At 37.7% G+C, this 25,275-nt stretch overlaps 1 protein-coding gene and 1 long non-coding RNA gene across 3 annotated transcripts in view; one reads left to right on the forward strand and one right to left on the reverse strand.

Moving 5' to 3' along the window:
• The first annotated feature begins 539 nt into the window (after positions 1–539).
• On the forward strand, positions 540–975 carry LOC115290849. Its single transcript, XR_003908257.1, has 3 exons — positions 540–564; positions 700–827; positions 939–975. It is a non-coding gene; the product is annotated as an uncharacterized LOC115290849 (long non-coding RNA).
• A 5,054-nt stretch (positions 976–6,029) lies between these two features.
• Positions 6,030–25,275, reverse strand: part of NUP58 (nucleoporin 58) — a 50,984-nt gene continuing 31,738 nt past the window's right edge. The window contains exons 14-16 of one of the 2 annotated variants that reach the window (XM_029936939.1): positions 21,537–21,635; positions 19,884–19,979; positions 6,030–6,435 (exon numbers count right to left, since the gene is read on the reverse strand). In XM_029936939.1, coding sequence (XP_029792799.1) covers positions 6,353–6,435; positions 19,884–19,979; positions 21,537–21,635 — 278 coding nt within the window. In that variant the 3' untranslated portion in view covers positions 6,030–6,352. Of the gene's footprint in view, positions 6,436–16,518; positions 18,652–19,883; positions 19,980–21,536; positions 21,636–25,275 lie in introns of those variants that run through there. The other variant, XM_029936938.1, reaches the window with a different exon arrangement.

Raw genomic sequence — 25,275 nt, forward strand, 5'->3', positions numbered from 1 at the left:
GCAAGGTGCCCCTCCAGGAAAGGCAGCACAGCCGGCGCATATTGGGGAATTCAACAGCTAACACAGCGGCTTCATGACAACTGAACAACTATGAAGGCAGATGAGCTAATTTTATAATTGTGATAAAAATAGCTGGATTTGTCAGCGCTTACTCAGCACCAGGCAATGAGCTAAATGCTTCACTTGCACTTCCTCATTGAATTTTCAAAACAATACAAAAAAGCTAAGGACGTAATTCTCCTTATTTTGTGGATGAGGAAACTCGGGGATAGGAAAGTTTGATAGTTCACCCAAGATCACACAGATAGGTAGTAAGTGGACTCAGAACACCAGCTTTTGTCAATTCCGTGTCTAGTGGCCCCGTCCGTCACTATTGTACCCTCCAAACTGGTCTTCCAACAGAGGAGTAGAAGTTACAAAAAGGGAAAAACAAAAAACAAAAAATGTGTTTCTAGACAGTCATAAAAACACAAATCCAAAACATCGTTTTATATGAACAGAATGAGAGACTTTATTCAAGTATCTATATTTTCTTCCACAGCTATTGACCAAAGAGTATCCAAGGTAATGACAGCTGTGAACACATCCCCTCTCCTATACAATATGAGTTACAACTTGTATTCTACTCAATTCTGGAGTTCAGCAGATAAACATCTGTTGCTTGGTCCTCTTCTAAGACCTGCTGTCTCCCGGCTGCAGGTGATTTGGAGGGAGAGAGCTAACCATATCGTAGACCACGCCTATGACTACTGGCAGTGGCTTGAGGAACCACATGGAACAATGAGACAAATCTCCCTGGAAACCATGCTTTACCTCCAGCTGAAAAGGTGATTCCGAGTAGGAGAAACCAGAGGGCTATACCTTTAGCAGTTTCTTAAAAAGTTAAACCTGCGGCTGCTGAGTGGCTCAGTCAGGTAATGTCCACCTCTTGATTTCAGCTCAAGTCATGGTCGCATGGTTCATGAGATCGAGCCCCGAGTTTGGGCTGCCCACGGACAGCATGGAGCCTTCTTGGGATTCTCCCTCTGCCCGCTCTTTCTCTGCCCCTCCCCCGCTCACACTGGTACTCTTACTGTCTCTCTCCCAAAATAAATAAACTTAAAAAAAAAAAGTTAAACTCATCCTATAAACCCAGCAATTTTGCTCCTAGAAATCCACAAAGAAAAATGAAAACATCCATCCACACAAAAACCTGTACACAAATGTTATTCATTATAGCCCCAAATTGAAAATAACCCAAATGTCTACCCACTGCTGAATGGATAAATAAAATGTGATATATCCTTTCCTGAAATACATTCAGCCATGAAAAAGAAGTCAGTATTAATACATGCTACAACATGGATGAACCTCAACTGACATAACCAAAGACCCCAAAATACCCTTTTGGCAAACTGACTCCGGAATATTGGAGAATTAGTTGCATGAGCATAACTGGAAGCCACCATTTTGAGAAGTTAGCATGTAATATTTGGTTTGCTATTTGCTTCCTCACTTCTATGGGCTAAAGATCCTTTATAAAGATTAATGTTCACATCACCTTAAACATTTGTGTTTTCCGGGGCGCCTGGGTGGCTCAGTCGGTTAAGCGTCCAGCTTCAGCTCAGGTCATGATCTCACAGTTTGTGGGTTTGAGCCCCGTGTCAGGCTCTGTCCTGACAGCTCAGAGCCTGGAGCCTGCTTCAGATTCTTTGTCTCCCTCTCTCTCTGGCCCTCCCCCGTTCACACTGCCGCTCTCTGTCTCTCAAAAATAAATTTAAAAAAAACATTAAAAATTTAAAAAAAATTTTGTGTTTTCCTTGCTGTTTTCTACTTTCTTGCTCTGCGTTTAACAGGAGCAGCAAGGATAGATGACCGTCTTCTGAATTATCTAACAATCAGAATGCTTTAGCTTGCGTTTTGGCAGAGTAACGAAAGGGCACTCAGGCCACCCCAAGCCACTGCCCAGCGCAGAGGAGAGGAGCCAGCTCTCTGCAAGGCCTGCCCCGGACAGGAGCCGGGTGGGACAGCTGGGACAGAGGGAAGAGAGAGCCCGAGGGGCTCTGGAAGGTCGGGCGCAGCAGGTGGCCTCAGCCAGCGGTGGCCAAGGTCTCCCCATGGCGCTGCAGCTCAGCTGCACCCCACTCTGGTGATGACCGAGGAGCACTGTGCGTGCAGCCCAGGGAGTAGTCCCCGGCATACGTCCTAGCAAAGGGCAAGATCCAGCATCTCACTTATGACTCAACTGTGGAAAACCAGTCTACCCAATAGGCCCAGTAAATATCCCCTCATCCAGCACTCCACATACTACCAAAACTCAAACAGGAAGAAACAGAAAATTTGAACAGACTCATAAATAGTTATTAAAAATCTCCCAACAGATAGGAGTCCTGGACCAGATGGCTTCCCTGGGTAATTCTACCAGAGATTTAAAACAGAGTTAATACCTATCCTTCTCAAGTTGTTCCAAAAAATAGAAATGGAAGGAAAACTTCCAGACTCATTCTATGAAGCCAGCACTCCCTTGATTCCCAAACCAGAGACCCCACAAAAAAGGAGAACTACAGGCCAATATCCCTGATGAACATGGTTGCAAAAATTCTCGACAAGATACTAGCAAATCACATTCAATAGCATATAAAAAGAATTATTCACCATGATCACGTGAATGACAGACACATCAGTAAAATGGAATTTCAACACCCAGAGTTATTGACACATAGTAAAATATAGCAGTTAAGAGCGTGTACTCTGCTATCAGTGTCAGGCATGATTCCTTACTCTGGCACTTACTAACTGATCTTGGACAAATTACTTCATTCTGTTCAATTTCCTCATAGGCAAAATGAAGGTAATGATCATACTCACCTTAAAGAATGGTTAAAATAATTCCCTAATAGCTAATGCAAAGAGCCTGAAACATCACCTGTACATAGCAAGTGCTCATCGTTTCACTGTCGATAGGTCAAGTGTACTGAAAACAAACAAATAAATGTACAAAAACATAGAAGATTAAATGACAGAAATAAAAGGGTTTTTTTAATGTTTTTTATTTATTTTTTAGAGACAGCATGAGCAGGGGAGGGTGAGAGAGAGGGGGAGACACAGAATCCAAAAACAGGCTCCAGGCTCTGAGCTAGCTGTCAGCACAGAGCCCAATGCGGGGCTCAAACCCACGAATCATGAGATCATGACCTGAGCAGAAGCCGGACACTTAGCCGACTGAGCCACCCAGGCGCCCCAAAAGTTTTATTTTTAATAGGCATTGAAATCTTATACTCAACAGAGAATAAATATTCTTTTCAAGCACACACAAAAAATGGAACAGGAACTAAATCAAAGACTTCAGAAAGAATACAGATCATGCTCTATGACCACAATCAACTAAGATAGAAATCAATAACAAAAATAAGGTGTATTTTAAAGAATATGGTCGGAGATGTAGAGACAAAGAAGAATGTACGCTGAACAAGAAATACTTAGAACTGAACATTAATAAAAATTATCAAAACTTGTGGGATAATGCTAAATTGACACAGAAATGAATGAAATGGAAAAAAAAGATAAGATATAGAGTATCAACAAGGTCAACAGTTTATGCCTTCAAAAGACTAATAAAATAGTGGGATGGGAAGAGTGGAGGGAAAGACCGATACAGAGACAGACACACACACACACAGAAGAGGTACTTCATAAAAAAGATAATATATTATAATCAAGTTGGTTTATCCTATGAATGCAAGGGTAGTTTAGCAGAAAATAAATAAATGCAATTTAGTACATTTACAGATTAAAGGAGAAAATCTTTATCATCTCAATGGATGCAGAAAAAGGAAGAAATTCAATACCTATTGATTTTTTTAAATGTACACAAGGGAATTTGTTTACCTAGATAAAGAGAATCTTTAAAAAAAAAAAAAACCTTTAAAGGTGAAATACTGATCAGGAAAGAGGCAAGAACACTACTATTCCTGCTCCTATTAACATGATCCACTGCACCCAACCAGGAGGGTAAGAGAATAAAATCAGTTGAAAGATCAAAGAATTGTAAAGGAAAAAACAAAATGGATTATTTCCACAGGATATGACTGTCAGTGTAGAAATGTCTAACACATATACAATTAAATTATTAGAATAAGGGTTTAGCGAGCTTGCAGAATATAAATTCATTATATGAAATTCAATTACATATCTACACAATAAGAAATGTTCATTGTTTTCTTTAAAAAGTTAATACCATTTATGTTAGCAATAAGAGCTTGTGAATAAATCTAACAAATAAGAGCTCAAGTCCCATTATAGGAAAAAGTTATAAGACTTTATTAAAAGACATTTAAAAGACCCAAATAAATACTCATAATACCATACTCACTGATAGAAAAATTCAGTGTTATATAATTATCCATAAATTAATCCATAGACTCAATGGAATTTAAAACAAGTTTCCAACAGGAATTTCCATGAAACTTGAAAAGCAGATATTCATCTTCCTAGAAAAGGGCCAAGAATAAGCAACAAAGTCCCAAACAAAGAACAAAATAGGAGAACCTAACCTACTGGACATGTTAGGAAGTTATAAAAATTAAGTTTGTAATTTTGTTTCTCTAACAAGTCAGGGTGGAATTGATACTGGGAGAGAGAAATAAACCAGTGGGACAGAAGAGTGAGAAAGAGATGTACATGAAACCTGATCTGGGCCCGAGGTTGCACTCTGGGCACTGGAGAAATAAGATTATTCAATAAATGGTGCTGAATTTCCCTACGAAAAAAATGAAATGTTGTCTCTCACACCACTCATGGGTCAGCTCCCAGTGAAAAGAGCAAATATCGTGATGAATTCTACATAGGGAAAGATTTTTTAAATATCCCCCAATCCATAAGATCATAAAGGAAAATAATGAATAATTTTAACTGCATTAAGAATTTCTGCTTATCAAAAGGCACCCTAGGTGAGAAAGACAAGCCAGAAACTGCGATTAAACATTTGCAACCTATTTAACCAAAGAAGAAGGAACAGTTACAATTTATGAGTTAATAAGAAAAAGATAAACAACCAATAGAAAAAAATGGCAAAAGGTATCACATATTTAATTGGAAAGAAAAATATGAGGGGCCCATAAACTAGTGTAAATATTCTCAACCTTATTAGTCATTTAGTAGAAATTGAAACCACCAGGAGACAGATACCATTTAATACCAATTAGACCAGCAAAAATTGAGGAACCTCTCATTGTTATTGCTAATAAGGATGAAGAAAACCAGAGACTCACACTGATGGTAGGAAGGTAAATTTGGGAGGGTCTGGGTGGCTCAGTAGGTTAAGAGGTTAAGTGTCTGACTCTTGGCTTGGGCTCAGGTCATGATCTCACCGTTGGTTCCTGGGATCCAGCCCCCACTGGGCTCTGCGCTGACTGCATGGACCTGCTTGGGATCCTCTCTCTCTTCCTCTCTTTCTGCTCCTCCCCTGCTCACAAGCTTTTGAGCTCTCAGCAAGCTAACACACACACTCGCTTTCCAGTTCGTGGGCCTCCTTTACCTGAATCCTCTGGCCAGAAAGAATGGGAAGTTTCTACTGGGAGTCTTAGTCTCCTGAAATGCACTGATAAGCTAATAGGGGCCCTGGGGCCAAAGCATTGAGAAAAAAAATTAAAAAAAAAAAAAAAAAAACTGGTCCGTTTGACAATCTGCCTTCCGTGGCATATTTTTCAGCATCCTCAAGTAGTGTTTTTATGTTCTGTCCAGGGTTTGTATTTGTAATAAGCAGGGAGGATGTGCTATCAGGGGGAAGAACATAATAACCAGACTAGGAATCTCCTCCCCCCGCCCCCCACTCCACTGCACCCAATAAGTACTGCCAAAGGTGACTAGATTTCCGCGGACTTGAACATTACCTCCTTTCTCCTCTAACTCACCGGACAGTAGACTGTGGTATTGCCTCGTTTTGTGAATACACTAAAAACCAATGACTGTATCATTCAAATAGATGACCTATGGGGCATATAAATTACATCTCAGGAAAACTGCTTTTTAAAAAAGAATGAGTTGCATAATTAAATTAACAAAAATTTAATTCACTGCACTCGGTCAACTGCATTTTGTATCAACTCTTCCTACTCCATCTGTAAATTTTCCACAATTCCTTATGTAGCCTGAAAAAGTGGCCTACTTCCCACTTTTTTTAAACACTCTCAGTAACTAATTTGTGATCCATGAGGTCATTCTTAAACACCAAGGGCAAGTTTTCTTTACTGAATTCAAAACATCTTGGCCAAACTCACCCTAAGCCTTATAGTTCTATTCTTAAATTGTGAGGTTCATAAACTGATAATCAGAAGCTCCTTGCAAAGTCGGTATTTGTTGATTCAATGACTGCTCAGAACTGGATTTTTCTTCCTACTTCATTGCTTTCTGTAACACTGGGTTTTCGAATTCCAGTTAAAACGTGTGATTTTTTGCCTGAGAGAAAAAGAAAAATAGTTTAGACCGGGTTGTGACAATGATAACTGTTAATACTTATTGCGAGTTTGGCTGGCTCCAGGCACCCACTAAAGCACCTCAGTTACCTCATTTGCATCTTCAAAGTCAACTTGTGACAGAGGCGTTATCTCTATGTCACTAACTCGGTACTTAAAAAGCAGTAAAAAGCTTGGCCAAGCGGTAGAGGCATGGTTCCAACACCATGCAGAGAAAGGTCAGCAATGGGTTCTTGAATTAACCCTTTTCCCACTGCAGTAATGACTCAATTAGTAAATATTTATGGAGTCCAATCAAATGCTTAATATTGAAGATACAAAAACAAACCAAAATAAGAACAAGACAGGGCTCTTGTTCTGGGATCACACAGTCAAATATGGGAGACAAATACCTCCTTGAGTAACACAAATGTAATGTGTAAGCCTGTGTCGTTAAGGTCCAAAGTACACCCGGGGTGAAGAAGTGCATAGTGACTTTTCTGGAGGAGACGGGATGGATGAGGAAAGTGGCACTGAGAGGCTCAGATTTATCCCAGGCAAAAGAAACGCAAACGCCAAATGATAGGAAAGAACAGAGATGGTCTGGATGGCCGCGGGGTGCGAGAGCATCGGAAGAGGGCTTGGTAAAGTAAACGCTGGCTTTGAGGGCCTTTGCAGCCTATGCTAAAGTGCTTGGAATAAAAAGCACCAGAGGGTATGGGCTTTACATTACCCTTTTTGCATTTCAAAGAGGTAACTAAGAATTCGGGACTTGCAGGGGCAGACACACAGTGAAAGGGATACCAGGTAAGAGGGTGTTATGACAATCAACACAGATTTTTTTAAAGAGAAACAAGGTTTTGCAATTTATTTCTCTTTTAGGCTTATGAGAAGCCATTTGTGGTCCCAGGACCATGATTAGTACTGTCTACAGCAGCACTGTCTAACAAATATAATGCAAGCCTCATTTGTAATTTAAATTTAAAGTAGATTAATTAAAATTAAAATTTAGGAGCCCCATTAAAACAAGACAAACATATGAAATTAATATTTTATTGAACCCAATATATTATCATCTCAACATGAAATCAATATAAAAATTTAATTATTTTATTCTTTTTTCATGACAAGTCTTCAAAATCCAGTGTGAATTTTATACCTAAGTTTCTCAAATGCTAGATTTGCTTAGGAAGTACTTGATCTGCATGTAGATTTCATAAAATTTACAATCAAAAAGTAGACTTGTATATCTAGGTTGTTCCAAACACAGTTAAGTGCTGCCCAATATGTACTTGAGCGTCCATGTTCAAATTTAAATTGATTCAAAGAAAATTTTTAAATTCGGTTTCTCTATCACACAGGCCATATTTCAAGCGCCCAGTAGCCACGTATGGCAAATGGCTACCATTTTGGACAGTGCAGATTGGAATACTAATTCTGATCTGAGGCATAACGACCTACCACACTTTCCTCCTAGACTTATCATAGGTGTTCACTAAATATGTTTGTTATTATCAGAGAGCGTAGACTTCAAAACAGAGAATCACTAATTCTAAACCAACTGCAAATAAAAAGTGTATCACATGGAAGGAATTATTTTTGAAACCAAAAGGAATAAATGCTCAGCACATTATTGGTTTTGGCTATGTTATTTATTATTTTTTATGTTTATTTTTATTTATTATTGAGACAGAAATGGAGCATGAGTGGGGGAGGGGCACGGAGAGAGAGGGAGACACAGAATCCAAAGCAGGCTGAGCTGTCAGCACAGAGCCCAATGCAGGGCTCAAACCCACAAACCGTGAGATTGTGACCTAAGCCGAAGTCAGACGCTTAACCGACTGAGCCACACAGGAGCCCCTTGGCTACATTATTTAAAAGAACATTTTCCTTTTGACCAATCTCTTATTCAGCTACTATAGAAAATGTAAACTATGATTGGAAAGAATTATTGTTATTAACATACCTACAAAACTCACGAGTCCCGTAAAAGAACTTTACGTCTTAAAACAAGTCAGGAAACGTACACTGTGCCTTGAATAGTACAAGAAACGTCTGAGGAGCCCTCTGGCCAGAGGGAAATCATCTCCGCTGCCCCCTGCTGTCAGCTTCCCTGCACTGCAGAGCTCCAGTAAGTGAGTAACTGCATTCAAAGCAATGAAGGATGGTCAGCAGCTTTCCACAGCACTGAGAAACCTGCCAGATGATGAATACATTTTCCTTCCTAAAGGTTTTTTGAGAGCAGACTAGCCATGATCACTCTCTCAGCTCTGGGAGTAAGAAAGGCTGGGATCCCCGCTCTCTGTGCGTTGGTTTCCCCACTCATCAAGGCACTAGTGAAGGGGAGTGTGGAGAAGACTCCTATGATAGTTAAAGGAGAGAAAGGTAATGTACAAAGCCGGTGTGCGGCAGAGCAAAAGTTTACACTGGTACAGCAGACAATTCCACCAAGTGGCGTGAACGTAAGAGATGGCAGGGAGGGGCGCCTGGGTGGCTCAGTCGTTTGAGCATCTGGCTTCAGCTCAGGTCATGATTTCACAGTTTGTGGGTTTGAGGCCCCCGTCAGGCTCTGTGCTGACAGCTAGCACAGAACCTGGAGCCTGTCTTTGAATTCTATGTCTCCTTCTCTCTGACCCTCTCCTGCTCATACTATCTGTCTCTCAAAAATGAATAAAACATTTTAAAAATTAAAAAAAAGAGAGAGAGAGACAGCAGGGAGCAGCAGAGACTGGGGTTAACTGCAGGGTCAGTGACAGCTCTGAAAGGGGAAGCTCCCTGAGTGGGTGGGGAGACCAATCTCTGCTGCCAGATCTGTCCACTTGTGTTTGTTTACAAGCACGAGATTTGGGATTTCGTGTAAAATCTAATTTTTAAAAACCAGCAAATATTCTGTAGCCCAAACAGATCAAGTTGCAGCTCCCTAATTTGCAACCTCTGAACCTCAAGTTAAAGAAGGTCAACATCGAGAGCAACACAGAACACATGGCTGTGTTCCAATAAAAACAGAGTTCAAGTAAAAGCTAGGGAAGGATAGTTATTTTTGAAGAAAGGATGATGCAAACTAGATCATAGACAAAAGAGAATAAGGTCACTGCTGGGATAAATCCAATCTAGGTCAGTTCATATCCATGTCAGGAATAAGACAGATTCAAGAGAATCTGTCCCCGTAACAATGAAGTAAAGGCCCTCTTTAGAGCTGAGGAGCCAGGGCAACCCCGGCCTGCTACGTGGGCCATCATCTGAAAGAGAGATAACCACCTTGCTCAAGCCACTGTATTTTGAAGTATCTTATGAAAGCAGCAGTGCCTGTATCTGAAGTGATATGAGCCATGCAAAGGAGAGAGGAGAACTCCCTGTATCAGACGTCTACACTAGCTGTCTACACTAGGAGCCATTACACTAGAAGCCACCCTTTTAATCTAATGGGCCAGAAGACAGGGATTGTTTTAGGCTTTGTAGGCTGGCTGGCCTCTGTCCCAACTAGCAACCACAGACATTAAGTAAACCAATGGGCATGGCTGTGTTCCAATAAAAACATTTACAAAATCAGTTAAGTAGGCTTGATTTGGACCACAGGCTATTCTGGGCCAACCCCTTGTCAACATATTCATAAATAAGTAAATAAGAAAGCATCTGATAATGAAAACTTGCCTGTGTGTACGCTTGGCTACCTGAAGTGAAAGAAAATTCTGCTGAGACTTTATTACTTAGAGCTGACTCTCAGAAGGGACTATGGTCTCAATTCACACGATATCTGTGGTCTAAAACTTTCTCAGAGCAAGATGTTATTTTGAAGTGGACGTGGGTCAGGGGCCTAACAGAAGCAAACGCAAATCCTCTTTAGAGGAACATACCTTCAACCTCAAAGAAGTCCCAAAGATAAATTCTATCAAGGATGAGCTCACAAATAAAAATTATAAAACACACAAGGAGAAAAAGTCACATTGAACAAGGCAGCAGAAAAAAATAAAGTCAGACTCTACTGACTTCCAATATTAGACTTATCAATAACAATCATAAAATAAGTATATCGAATAATGCATAAAGAGAAGAAAGTATGAGGAATAAGATTATCAAAAAGTGACCAGACATACTTATTAAAGGACGAATGAGAACTTCCATAAAAGAAAAAAAATTAACATTAAATGAATTTCCAATAAAATTACTCATAAAAGGATTAGAAAACATAAGATGGTCTAAAATCACAAAGACAGTGAGAATAGGAAAAAAGTTAATAGCGAAGCAATTTTAGAAACTGGAATGGAAAAGTAATGGACTTAGCAGACCAAGAAAGCTACCTCTTATCCTCATGGTGGGGAGAGCTGAGAAGGAAGCTACTAATTACTGCAGGAAGAGGTGAACGCGGGACCAGAAACAGAATTGGCCAAAAGCTTTAAGAGGTGAAAATGGTCACTTCCAAGTAGAGAAAAAGGAAACGCTGCTTTTGTATCAAGGTTCATAGAAACACTCGACTCTTTAAAATGTGTCATGTGATTTTGATAAAAGATAAGAATTATAAAATGAAAATAAATTCTATTTTTCTTTTAATATTTATTTTTGAGAGAGTGAGAACGAGCAGAGGAGGGGCAGAGAGAGGGAGTGGACACAGGGTCCAAAGCAGGCAAATTCATGAACTTCACAGATCATCACCTGTTGGACACTCAACCAACTGAGCCACCCAGGCACCCCTCTGCGATTTTCAAGAGTAAGAAATAAACTAAATGTTATATATAATATATAACAAATATAGGAATGACTTTCAATGATATATTTTCAATTTTATTCATATCCAAATAATTTTAATTATATCTGTATATACACAGACACACACACCTCACACACAGTACAGTTTTAGGAGGAAAAAAATTACAAGAAAGACCACAGAGGATCAACACTGCATAAGGAATCTAAAAGTAGTAGTTTTTAGAAACTTCTTAATAGATTATTTCAAAAGTAGAGTAAAACCATTACATCAAACAAGGGCTCAGTCTAGAAGGTCCAGTTAAAAGATAGTTTAGTTTCCATAGTGGCACCTATATAGTTCACCAAGTAAGATAAGAGTAAGAACTTATCACTCATGTTTATCTAAGAGTTGGTGTCCTTGAATGCATCAGCCACAGAGATTTAACTTTTCTTCTGCCTTCTTAATATATGGCAATACAGAAGGCATTAAATTGGAAATGACCATGAGCTGAAAGTGCCATCATTTGAAAATCAAGTTCTAAAAGACTTCATTTGAATGACACCAGGGATATCAGAATTTGAGTCTCAGCATCGTCCCCTAAGACTTGCAAGACTTTGGGCAAATTAGCTGCTTCTCTCATCTTCTAAAAGAGCAATGATCGTAATCACCAACCTTAATGTTACCACAATTTTTAAAATTTCATGACTGTCCCAGCACTCTATAAGGTAGTATGTGTGAAGTCTTTTCAAGTTCTGCCATTTTCCAATCTGGTAACAGCCACCTGGCTGAATCTTCTAGACAACTTCATACAATTATGAAGTTTTAATGGTAAACAAATATGAAAGACTACCAACTGTAAAACTTTTAAGTGTATTAGGGGCATTAGTGGCTTAGTTAGTTGAGTGCCCGAATCTTGATTTCGGCTCAGGCCATGATCCCAGTATTGTGGGATCAGCCTCACGTCAGGCTCCCTGTCAGGCATAGACCCTACTCATCATTCTCTCTCTACCCCCTCCCCAGCTCACATTCTCTTAAAAAACAAACAAAACAAAACAAAACCTCAAACTGTCTTTTCCCCCCCTCTTATTGACTTCTCACTCTTTCCCAGAAGTCATTAAAAAAAAGACTAATGAATTTGGGCAATATAAAACTTAAAACTTCTACCCAGCACAAAAATAAACAATCATAAGTAGGTGAAATTATTAATCGCAAAACATCTGCAATACTTCAGAAATAATTTTAAATGACATAATTTTCATTGAAAAAGCCCCACAGATCCAAGGCTAAAGGTTTAAAATTGTTAATTTTTCCCAACATCTCTACATAAAGGAAGGGATTACATTCAAAGAGCTCTTAAATCATTTTTGAAGGCTGGCACAAAAATGTTGAAACTCATAAAGAAATGTCAATAAAACTGGATACCATTTTCACTGATCCTACTAGAATTATTTCTAATAGCAAAAAAATAGAAACAATCTATTCACCCAAAGAAACTTTTATGAAACCCAGTGCATACATATGCGCTGTGCAGTTACGAAGAAAAACGGTACCGGGATGAAGAATTTAACAGAAACCTCCTCTGGAAAGTGAAGCATTTATTGCTTTTTATTTTCTCCCTTTATCTTGCTCAAATATAAAATTAACTTTTTTTTTAAATTTTTTTTAATGTTTTATTTATTTTTGATACAGAGAGAGAGACAGAGCATGAGAGGGGGAGGGGCAGAGAGAGAAGGAGACACAGAACCGGAAGCAGGCTCCAGGCTCTGAGCTAGCTGTCAGCACAGAGCCTGACACGGGGCTCGAACCCACGAATGTGAGATCTGACCTGAGCCGAAGTCGGAGGCTTAACCGACTGAGCCACCCAGGCGCCCCAAAATTAACTTTAAATAAAACTGTGGTTCTTTACATTCAAATTGTTAAAAAAAAAAAACAAAAAACTTCATTAAAAACAGGGGCCCCCTAGTGGATGGCTCAGTAGGTTAAGCATCAGACTTCCCTTCAGGTCATGATGTCACGGTTTGTGGGTTGGAGCCCAGCCTCAGGCTCTGTGCTTCAGATTCTGGGTCTCCCTCTCTCTCTGCCCCTCCCTCGATCGTGCTGTTTCTCAAAACTAAACACTTTTTAAAAATGTAAAATCAAATCCCATTCACTCATTGCTCAAAGCCACCTATTCCGATTTTCTTGGAGTTTCCCCAAACCAAATGAATGCTCTCCTCTGTGTTCTTGATAATTTTCTTTGTATCTTTATCCAATCACTTAATAAGAAGCTCACATTATAGTATTCTTACATACAATCCTAGACCCTAGAAAAACAGCCTGGGCTTGAATCCTGCCCATTCACTTACTAGTGACTTGCGCCTCTATTCTCATTTGTAGAAAAGAAATAATACGATCTACCTCAGAGGACTGAGGAGTGATAGAGTCCATGCATGGAATGCTCTGAAGAATAGGCCCTCGTCTCCACTGGGCACTGGAAGTTAGCTAACATTATTGAGCACAGAAAATACTCCATTCACATTTATATTCCTCTAAATTCCCAGCAGTGACTTGCATACAGCAAATATTAACAAATGTTTGCGGAATTAAACTACCAGGGAATTCAGAGGGCTGAGGATGACAAAAACAAAGTCTCCACAGATTAAATTTACAGCCCAGTCTTCAGCACTGCAACCTTTGTGAGCCTGGTATGTTTTTTCTTATTCTTCACTGACAGATTAGGCAGAAGAAAGAGTGCAGTAGAGTCCGTAGGAAAAAGAAAAAGAAAAAATTGGGACCATGACCAGTTTTCCCAGTAATCCCTACTCTTTCCTCTATCTGACACTGTCTCTTAGCTCCTGAGCTTCTCGCCCATTTCCATGGTCTCCCTGGGCCAGCTGAGGCAAGAAAAGGATCTAGTCTCACGCAGTCCAAGCATGCGTTACAGGAGTCACACAGAGTACATAAAGTTGCAAGTGTGGAGCCCAGAACAGACTATACACTCAATACTAACACAGGAGTCATGCAAGTCTTCCTGGAAGAGCCTTCTTGTTAAACTTCTTACCTTCCTAAGATTCTAGTCGTCCACACTGCTCCCCCTTACCCTTTCCAAGGTGGGCAGACCACCCCTCCTGCTGGAATCAGTGGCTTTTCTCTAAGCTTCTTCACAGCGGGAAAGGTGGCTACAGAAGTCTGGCCCTGCTACTTCCTAGCCTAACACCCTCCCTAGGATTACGCTCCCTCAAGTCACACAGCTCCCTGTACTTACCTTGCTTTGATCTATAGTTTACTGTATACTTGGAATTTTCCATAGAAATCATGTAACGACATTCCTTTCAGAGACTTTGACGGCTTAGGCACGAAAATCGGTGTGCCATTCCTGATGGCACAGAACACCCTGGCTCCATGATTTGACAGACATGTGACCTCCAGCAAATTGCATAAATTAAGCCTCAGTTTCTTCATCTAGAAAATGGGGAGTTTTCTGCTTAGAGGGTAATATTGAGGTTAAACAGGATAGAGTACATAAAGTTGCAAGTGTGGAGCCCAGAACAGACTATACACTCAATACTAATGGGAGCTACCCACAGGTAAAGTTGACTTTGTGAAGATTTAAATTAGGCCCTCCAGCTCAGATTTTCCAGGACACTGACCCCGTGTTACCAAGTCCCAGGGTTGTGTCTCCTAAATAATTTTGTGGTGTGTGTTTCAAAAAGTACAGCACAGCCAGGATCATACATGGTGAGACTGAGGCGAGGAACAGAGGAAGGGGGTGCCAAAGCAAACGTGATCCATCACTCAGAACCAAATATTTCACATGTAAAAATCCCATTACAGTATTTCTAAGAGCACTATTCAGATTCCCACACATTTGAGATTAGTAAGACATGAACTTGGGTTTACTGTATCATCACAAAAGAACAGTTAATTTGCATCTGTAATAATGTGAATGATCTTGTACCAAGTACAGGATAAAGATCCACTCAGAAACAAAATCAAGATGCGGTTAGTAAAAACAATTAACCAAGTGTCCAAAAACACAGTAAAATCTTGCTGAAAGAATACAAGACCTAATAAATGCACGTATCACAATATACATATTAAGAAGTCAAATCTCCCTACATCATCATGTATTTCATTTGCATAAGCCCAATCAAAATCCCAGGAATATCTTTTAAAGAAAAATACAGGTACTCAAGCTTATCTTAAAGAGTAAATGTCCTAAAATAGCCACCCCACACAAAACCAAAAACAAACAAGTAAGACGGGGCAGCTCCCCCAGCAGGTACCAGAACAAAGCGCCCAGCCACAGGGATCACAGAAGTGGGGTCCTGGTGCAAGAAGACTGATGCTTGCAAAGTACTGGGGGTTCATGCCATCCAAGTGCTTCATAAGAGATCCTATTATTAATACAACTACCCATCTTTATTATCCCCACTTTTCAGGTGATAAAGCTTAAGGTCTAGAAAAGTGAATCAACTTGCCCAAGATCACACAGGTCGAAGGCAAGGGTCTGAACCAGCTGACTCCAAGAGTCCAAACTACCTCCTAAGAAAAATATTAATGTACCTTAACTACAGAGAGCATTAAAAACAAACAAAAAAACCCTACTAAATAGCCTGGTATAAAAATGGACAAAGGATATCAACATGCAATTAGCTTACGTATTAAAAAGCTCAACTCACAAGTAGTTATTATTAGGATTGATAATATCTAGGATTGCAAAGAGTCCTAGGAAATGGGTGCTCACACACGCCGTAGCCGTGCACTATTTACACAGCAATGTAGGGAGGCAATCTAGCACTAAATATACAATCTGGATGCCTTCTCAGCGATTCCTCTTCAAGGATCAATCCCAAAGAAACATTACACAGATGCCCAACAGCCATACACAACTTTTCTGTACAACAGAAATACTGGAAAGAACCTAACTGCCCAACCACAGAGAGAACACTTTAAACACAGCCTCGTACATCCACACCACAGGGCGGTACATAACAAGTAACCCGCATGCTGATGGCCTATCGTTCAAGGGGAAAGAAAACAAATCAGAAAGTACAGATTTTTTTTTAACCCATTTGTTAGAAAAAGAAGGATCTAAGAGAGAATGATATATGTGAGAAAATGAGGGAAAGAAAATATTTGTATGCATATGTGGGAAAAAGGCATATTTTTTAAAGGGTTCGAAAGAATACACACCAAAGTATGAAGAGAAGATACTCAGGGGAAGGACGTGGGATGAGGCCCTGGAAGTTGAAGAGGACGTTCACATTTTACCCAACATCCTTCTATCTTGTGTTCACTCTACAACTTTTCTAAAAAGTAAGATATGTAAATTGGTAAAAAGAAAACACAAAGAACTAATCAAAGAGAAAGAAGAGCAATAATAAGAAAATTACATATGAAGAACAACTACTGACACCTATAAAAATTCAAAGCAAATGACACAATAAATTTTATTGTTTACATAATGACAGGCTCAGGACAGAGTGAAGACATTGGAGACAATGACGACACATTTAAACTCCTATCACAAATTGATCTGTTACAAATTTCCAGTGGTTCAACATATTAAAATGTATAATATATAAAGAAAAAAAATAAGAAATATAAATATTCAGATTTTTGCAGCACAATGCAATGTCCTTAAAAGAAAAAAGCTTGCTGTCACTGGGTATTTAATTCTGACAGTAACTGAAAACACAAAATCCCACGTTTTCCTACCCTTCCCGAAAATCAGGATCTGGATTGCAGTTTTAGAGAAGAATGCAAAAATAAAAACAACTTCAGTGTTCAGAAAGAAAGCGTTTTCCTTATTTTAATGCATCAAGGTGCAAAGATTTCAATTCCAAAAAGCCAATCACTGCTATAGGCAGATAAATAAAACAGATTGGACAATAACACTTTAGTAATCAAACACAACTAACATTATACTAAAAATATATATGTGTGTGTGTATATATATATGTAATACCTATTTTAGAAAAAAAGGTGCCTTGGTGAAAATGATTCTGAAAATATTCACTTAATGCACATTATGTACAAAACCTTCTATATAAAAAAGTATACTATTTTCAGTGAAAGTCCATGTTCACATCCCATTTGAAAACTGTACTTGAAAGATAAGTAGGTCTACCTCATGGTTTCGGTCTGAAAGCATAACTAAGGCAGTTCTCTTTCCCAGGGCCCTCTTTTTCACCCACTCAATGTCACTAATGTAGACAAACAGGACACAGATGCATTCTGACGTGCCTCATGTGTCAGTACCTGGAGCTCTGTTCACTGTCAACACGGGGTAGTTTATAGTTGCTACAAAGAATACTTTTTTCTTAAAATATATTGTTTCTCTGTTCCAAATTAAGCACTTACTTAAGACATTAAGAGGCTGATAAACCACTCCATTTGGTGTCAGTATCAATAGCCCTATAAGAACTCTGTATTGGAATAGCTAGAAAAGTTTCCATTAAAGTAATAGTGCATCCTTCACCTGCATAGAATCAATTTGGCTTAATAGCTCTTTGCCCCCAGACATCAGTCTGGAGTTCACATATGCTCTTGAAGGTTCATCTCAGATAGGAGAAAGCATCTCACACAGGCAATATGAGGGTGTATGGGATCATAAAAGTTGTTAAGATCTGCTGGATGATTCTGACAGCACTCCTCACCGGAGCAGCTGCTATGGGAAAAGACTGGGGCAATGAAGCGGAGCTGGTCAAATATTTACACCAGTGACCATTTCATTAGGTCTCTTAGCAAATCAGATAACCACAATGACCTGGTACCTCTAGCTCATCATTCTACAAGCACTGAGGCTTTGAAGCTTAATAGGTGAAAAATAGAATACCCTTAGAAAAGGGGAACAAATCTGAGGCAAAAGTTGTAGGTCTGTAAATATATATTTTATATGAACACACAACTGTGTGTATTATTCTGTATATATTTACATACATATTCACAAGATGCCCTGCAGTGTAGTTCAAAAGGCCTTTACCAAGGAACAAACTGATTCTAGTATAGGATTTAAGAGTTATACCATCTGTGTAAGAAACAAATGTGCATATAGTCACATCATGTAAACCTTATCAACAAAAACATTGCTATGACAACAGGTTAAATAGGTTTTACTTATCAGTGATGTAATCAGAACATTTCTTACACTAATGTATTATCAAAATAACGAAAAATACACAACTGGGTTTTAAATTCACAAGGAAAAAGATGTTTACCATGGCAAACCAGAACACAATTCAGATTTCCAGAATAGGGAAAAATATCAAAACTTTATAAATCTCCTGGGATGCAATCTAATTACTGCATCAGTTTTAGAAAAATAGACTCATAGAATGAACGATGCTGCCATGAATTCTCTCAACCACATCAACCCATATGTTTATCTTTTTCCTCTTTTGTTTCCAGCTGGAGGTTTCTTCAACTGAAGGAGCTGTCCTCCTGTTCCAAACCCTGCAGAGGCAGGATTGGACACCCCGAACGTCAAACCAGCTGACGCTGTGATGCCAGGATTGCTGAAGTTAAACCCAGAGGTACTTGAGCTGCCAAAGCCTTATGTTTAGGGAAGAAAATATTCACGTCAGAAGTTAAATCACAAAAACAAATACAAAAAATGGGAGACGGGAGGTAAATTTCTAGCTAAAAGAATATGTTATTAAAACAGCAAATATTTTAGAACCCCAAATTTGTAACATTTGGCTAACAACTAAAAGGCACCTTTAAAAATATAAGTTTAGTGATCCAAGCCAGAAAAGAAACCTTAGCACAAATAACTTGACTCTAGAACACTTCAAGTTGCCAGATACTTTCCTATTAATTAGATGTGCCCAGGTGCCTTCCTCCTCAGCCCCTCTGGAAACATATTGTCACCATGTAGAAGAGGGACCCACTCCTGTAATCCTAAGTCCTCCAAGAAGGCCTCAACCCATGATTTTCAGGACAATGAACACATCAAAGAATAGTATGCACTGTTTTGATTTTATAAGAACCCTTGCATAACTAAGATCAAGTGCTATCACTGCCTACTTAATTAATAGTACCATATTTAGATTATAATCCTCATATCACAGAATTCTATTATCTTACTCTTGGGAACTATTTATTTTAATTACCACTTAATATTAAATGGAATTGCCTTAAAATTCCCTCAATTTAAACACAGTAAGTATTAAGTCATTATGTTAGACGTGCCACTTATCCCTAAGCATTAAACATTAAATCAAGCCATTATTTACAAATACAGAGAAAATGGGAGAAGAAATTTGGGATTTTCTACTAGAAGAGACAAAAGATTACATGCCTATTTCAAAAATGAACAAAGACCCCAATTAATCATCCTTTATAAGACTGGGATTTTTAAATCCAAAGGGACTTATAACTAAAGAACATCTCTTTAGGAGAGAAATCATTCTCCTGAACAAATAATAATAAAAACTGGGTTAAGACTTTCACAACTGTGGGTCCATTTCTGTAATAATGAAGAGACTTGTTGAACTATGAAATAGTCTTTGGGTTCAAAAGAATCTCGACTTAGTTAAAAGAGGATATAATTACTTATTATATCAAACTAATTAAGTCCTGTTAGAAATATTTCACAAACCTGACTTTTAGTTTATAAGAGAGATAAAATTATAAAATGAGTGAGGCTTGCATGCTTCATTTGGGAGAGTAGAAACTGAATCAGGGACTGCTTCTGGATACCGGAAATAACAGTAATTATACTTTTAAATTAAATATTTTGCATCTTTAAGTTTGCCTGAAATTCAGGCGGCAGACACACAAACCTGCACTAAGACTTCCTGAGGGTTTATTTGTTGTTCCAAATCCAAATGTGGAGGCCCCTGTCGTGCTGCATCCAAAACCAGAGCTAGTTCCAAATCCTAGTGAAAGGGTAATAGAGAAATACACAATGGTACGTAAAACACAGATCAAAGGATACTGACAAGTAAAACCTAAAATTATCGAAGGTCTAATAAATACAGTGCTATTATAGAAACCTACTAGTTACTCTTTTGCATCAGACTTTTGAAGAATCAGATTAATTCTGAAATAAACATTTTTATCTATTTAGACTAAATTTAAGACCCATCAGTAATTTTTAAAGAACACGCTAAAAACATCAAGATCATATTAGTACTTTCTCTCCCAAATTGACTAGAAATCTTAGTGACCACTCAGATATGGTATCAGGTCAAGCAGATACAGACACATCTACTCAGATTTCATTTTGGGGGGGAAAAAAAAAAAAGACTGACCGAATTCATAAGCATTACATGCACAACAATTTAAACACCAAGTACCATAAGACAACTTTACTCTGCTTTTTACCAAAACCCTTTCACTTAAGAACCTTTAGTATTGAAAAACTGCGTAATTACAAAACAGTTAATCACATTAAATCTACTCAGTAACAGTAGATTCCTGTCACATTCCACCCGACTCAACCCCTGAAAAATTTAGAGAGGGAGGTCATTTTTTTCTCTTAAGAGTACTAGTCATAATTTAAATAAACAAATACTTTTCATCATATGAAGTTTAAGAGGAGATTCTGCTAAGTACTGAAAAGATTTGTTTCCACTCTCCTAAAAGTGCCCTAAAAATAAAACGCAAGTTCTTCTTAGGTTACTCTGTAGTGGTTTACCTAATATTTGGAGTCTGATTATATTAGGGCCTATAACACTAAGAAATATGATGGCAAACTGGGTTGTAGATTATAGGAAATATGCTGTCTACCATAATTCTAGTAATTCCAGTAGAGTCTACTGGATTAAACTTGATTGCTCATAGGCATTCACTCTTACGATGATATATTTTAGTGGAAATGATCTATTCGTTATAGGACAATATGCTTGTCAAAATACACTCTACTATCAAATACCCACACCACAGGACTGTGAATACATTTATATTTAGCATGATGATTTGCAGAAGACGTACCTTACTAGAGTTATTAACTTGTAAAACTATTAATTGCTATGTATACAAGTATGCATAAAGGCAAATATGCCAAAAATGCTTAGGAAAAGACAGAAGCTGAGCTGTCCAATTTATAATAAAATTATTTTTCCACTTAAAGTGTTCATTTATAGCAAAAAAAAGATAATGACTAGATGTCCAAAAGCAGTTTGGACTCTGAAATGGTGTGACTGATTTTTTTAAGTCTATTAAAACTAAGTAATTTTCAAGTTCTTAGTTTAGCCTATTGCTTTGAAAATATGAACATCCCTGCCAATTAATTTTACTACTCTTTTTTATTTACTATTCACTGAAGATGAAATGGTTTAAGTTCTAAATCTAAGACTGGAAAGTACTGATTATGTTTGGAGAACTGTTTTTAACTACCAAAACTGCAGACCCTCTCAGAGAAAGTTTTTACCAACTAGTATCAATTCAAATGAATAATAGTCCAAGGCAATATTAGAAAAGTTAAAGTGTACCTCCAAGGTTTGAAGAACCTAAGCCACTTGACTGCAAGCCAGTGCCAATACCTGAGCCGAATGGTGTTCCAAAACTAACTCCCAGAGATGGCTGTGGCCCTGGTATAAAAAAAAAAAAAAAAAAAATGGGGGGGGAAAAAAAACAAATTTGCCTTACTCTTTCAAGATTAAAATTTCTTTATGAAATTATTTTTTAAATAAACAGTGATTAATTTTAACAAATTCTATTTGCTAAAAATCAGTTTTCAGGATGTCTCCCCTGCCTGATTTAACCTAACAAAAAAACAAAAAAGGTTTTTAAGTAATTTGTTCATACTAGACAATTAAAAGAGGCTTAGCACATTGCAAGATGGTATTTTAACCTACGAAATCATTTGAAATCTTTAATGTATTGTCTTTTAGTTTTATTTCTAGAATGATTTCAGATCTCCCCCACCTGTTTTCTGATAAAGTTAGTTGGTGTAATCAGTAAAGGTTTTTACTTTTTTTCTTTTTAAAACAAGCTCCTCATCGTTAGAGTCAAGTCTCAACTGATCAAAGAGACTGACACTAACGTGGCAAAACTATCATGTTACTTCATTCGAGTAAGTACCCAAAAAACTAGGCATCACTTTTTATATGAAATATAAATGATATATACAATAAATAGATAAAAAACAAGACAGTGTTTTATTTCATTAAATTTATTGTTCATTTTAAAGCAAGTCAATTACACAGTAACATGACAATTCCAACTTGTTCACAAAAAGTGATAATTGATCTATTATTAAGCTCTGCTACATTACACCACTTATCACCTGATTAAATAAGATAATGAACATTTACAAAGGCACCGCTGTGTACCTTGACAGATTCAATACATTCAAGATTTCAATTCAGAAGTTTCTTTCCAACATTTTGGAAAATGTACTCAGATGCAGAACAATTAGTCATCCTTTTCCCATTCGTTACTTTAAAGATTTTGGCTGAGTTTGTTTGGCAAGAATAGCATCAAACTTACTAGCCTCTCTTTTTAACTACTTTTTTTCTTTAAGCAGAATACAAAAATCTAAAAATCTCTCATTTGATAAATAATTTATGAAAATTGCTCAATAAATCTCATAGTACAATCTTCAGTCTTGTCTTTTTCAAGCACAGTGATCAGTGCATCTCAAAGTTGAGGGAACTGCCAAAGTTAACGAACAGACTGAAACTTACACTCTTCAAAAGAATCAAAGCCTTCAAGTTGTTCAATGAAGAATGAGGTTTGTATATTCAAAAGGTAGTGTGAAATTACCAAGCTTTAAAAAAAAAAAAAGGAAACGAAAACTGAGGAACTATAGTTTGCTATGCTGGGACAGAAACTGGACTTTTCAAATAGCTTCTACCCAGAAAATAATGAGTGAGAACTGATAGCAGCCAGAGTTCTTATGCTACTATTAAAAAATAAATTAAAAAAGGATTTAAATTTTTACATCCAGTTTGAGATCAATTTGAGAATAAAATACCTGCCTAGCAGCTCTTTTGTAAAATGTTACTATAGGAAAAAGAAACTAAGCATATTACTTTCTTATTTCTAACAAAAATAATACGTAGAAAACACACGTCCAGTTTCTTTAACACTGAGAGACTTAAGTGTCACATGTTTATAGGAGGCACTGCTGGTGGAAGACCCTAAAGAATAACGCACACCACAGCCCTCAACCCTATGAGTCGTAAGAGTTACTCAAATAACATGCTTTTTGTTGTGTGTGGGTCTGTTTTTCAGAGTAACCCTAAGCATCAATATTCAGAATATAGGTAATCAAGAACTCTGACAATGACAAGACTTTCCATTGCACAACAGGTACGTGATACTTTGAGTTTTGTACCTTCACACAAATTCTGAAGGCAACATCATTTATAAAACTAGTAGGCAAATGTATAACATTTTTTAATATTAAAAACTCATGATAAATATCTCCCACGCCAAAGTATTAGTATATACGACACTCTGGCCACCATATAAATTAGTTTCACTATTAGAAAGCAGAATCTAAATCCTTCAGGCAAAAGTCACGTAAACAATTCAAGAAATCTGTTTTCAAAATCTCAGTCATTCCATGAGAGGCTTAGTTCCATAAATAAAACCAAGTTAGTAGTAATATATCCCAATAATTGCCCAAAGTGAAATCTTCATGTAGAGTAACATTTTACAAAAGTTACCGTATAACATATTCACACACAACAAAATCAAGTTTAGCACTGTAATTCATATTTTCCAGAATAAATTCTACTTTCTTAAAACTGCATTCACAGGAAAAGGACTAAAGTGCTAAAATTTCTTAATTTTCAATAATTACTCAAAATACCTAATGTAATTAGTATGATTATTCCTAGGTCATCTTTTAAAAATAATTTTTTTAAAAACAAAAAAATGCCTTTTCCCCCAATTTGAAAAATTTTACTTACTGATTTAATGGGGAATGTTCCTTTGGTTGTTAAATACAACAAAACCACAAAACTACAAGAAAAATAAAATGAAATACTTAACATTTCCTATTTAACACTACATCTTAAATGTCCAAACCTACACTAAAAGCTAGAAATTAGGAACTCCTAACAAAATGTCTCAGCTCTCCTTAAAAATAGCAGCTAAGTCACATGAGAATCGTCTTATTATGTAAACATCAAGAACTTTTAAAAGTGTCAAAACACAACAGCAAAACTTAATCCCCACACATTAGCTTAAAACAATCTATCCTAAGTTAAAATTATGCTGATAATCCTAATGTAAAATGTCTTAAGCTTTTTAAGAGGCTTCAAAAGCACTGATGGACAAGTGTACTCAAGTTCAAGAGCATGTAATTCAGCCATGTACTGATGCTTGTTTCATACGTAATTAGCCTGCTGCTTTCCATCACTTCTCTTCAGCCTTCCGAAGCAATAACCATAACTCATGCAGGCCTAATATCTATTATATGGTTTTCATTACAAAACACCAAAGTTAAGAAGTCACTTGAATCCATACCTCCACCTCCAAGAAAGACTGCAGAAGCCACCTTCAGAAGGTAGCAGCCCAAGAAGCTATCTGCAGTTTTTATATTAAGGAAGAATCCATATGCAACTAAAAAGCAAACCCCGACAACTCAAATCTTGCACAGATCAACAGTGGTACATAAAACAGCACGCAAGCCTTACCTAACTGAATCTAGATGGTCTTTAAAATTATTTGCACTTAGAAAACAAAACATATCCTCAAAGTCACAGGACTTAAAGATTAAGTCACTGAGTGAGTATAAAGCACAACAACTTCTCAACAGGCTGTATCTAGGAGACCTCGTCCATCTTGCTGCAGTGGTGACATGACTGAAACAACAAACATTCTGACTATAAGATGCATTAAGGAATGCACTATGGAGCTGGGAAGGCCTTCCAAGAAACAGAAGGAAAAAGAGAACACATAAAGCAAAACTGTTACTACGATTGTTTGGCCTCTCCATTCTAAAAATCCACACAACTCAAAATGAAGATGGGGAAGCCCTTATGTGGGCTTCAAAACTGCAGGAAACATAGAAAACAGTTTCCCTGAAGCCTGGCAAAAGTCACAGATAAAATTAAATAAGCAGAGTCTCCTTCAGATGATTAGTCTAAATTAAGCGAACACTCTCCACTGCCACAGAGAGCAAACACTATACTCTGCTTAGATCGTTTACCTTGTATCCTCAGAGCCTAGCGCATAGTAGTCACTCGTGTCTATTCAATGAACATCCACCTTCAT

Source organism: Suricata suricatta, chromosome 4 (genome assembly GCF_006229205.1).
Source record: "Suricata suricatta isolate VVHF042 chromosome 4, meerkat_22Aug2017_6uvM2_HiC, whole genome shotgun sequence".
NCBI classification, from domain to species: Eukaryota; Metazoa; Chordata; class Mammalia; order Carnivora; family Herpestidae; genus Suricata; species Suricata suricatta.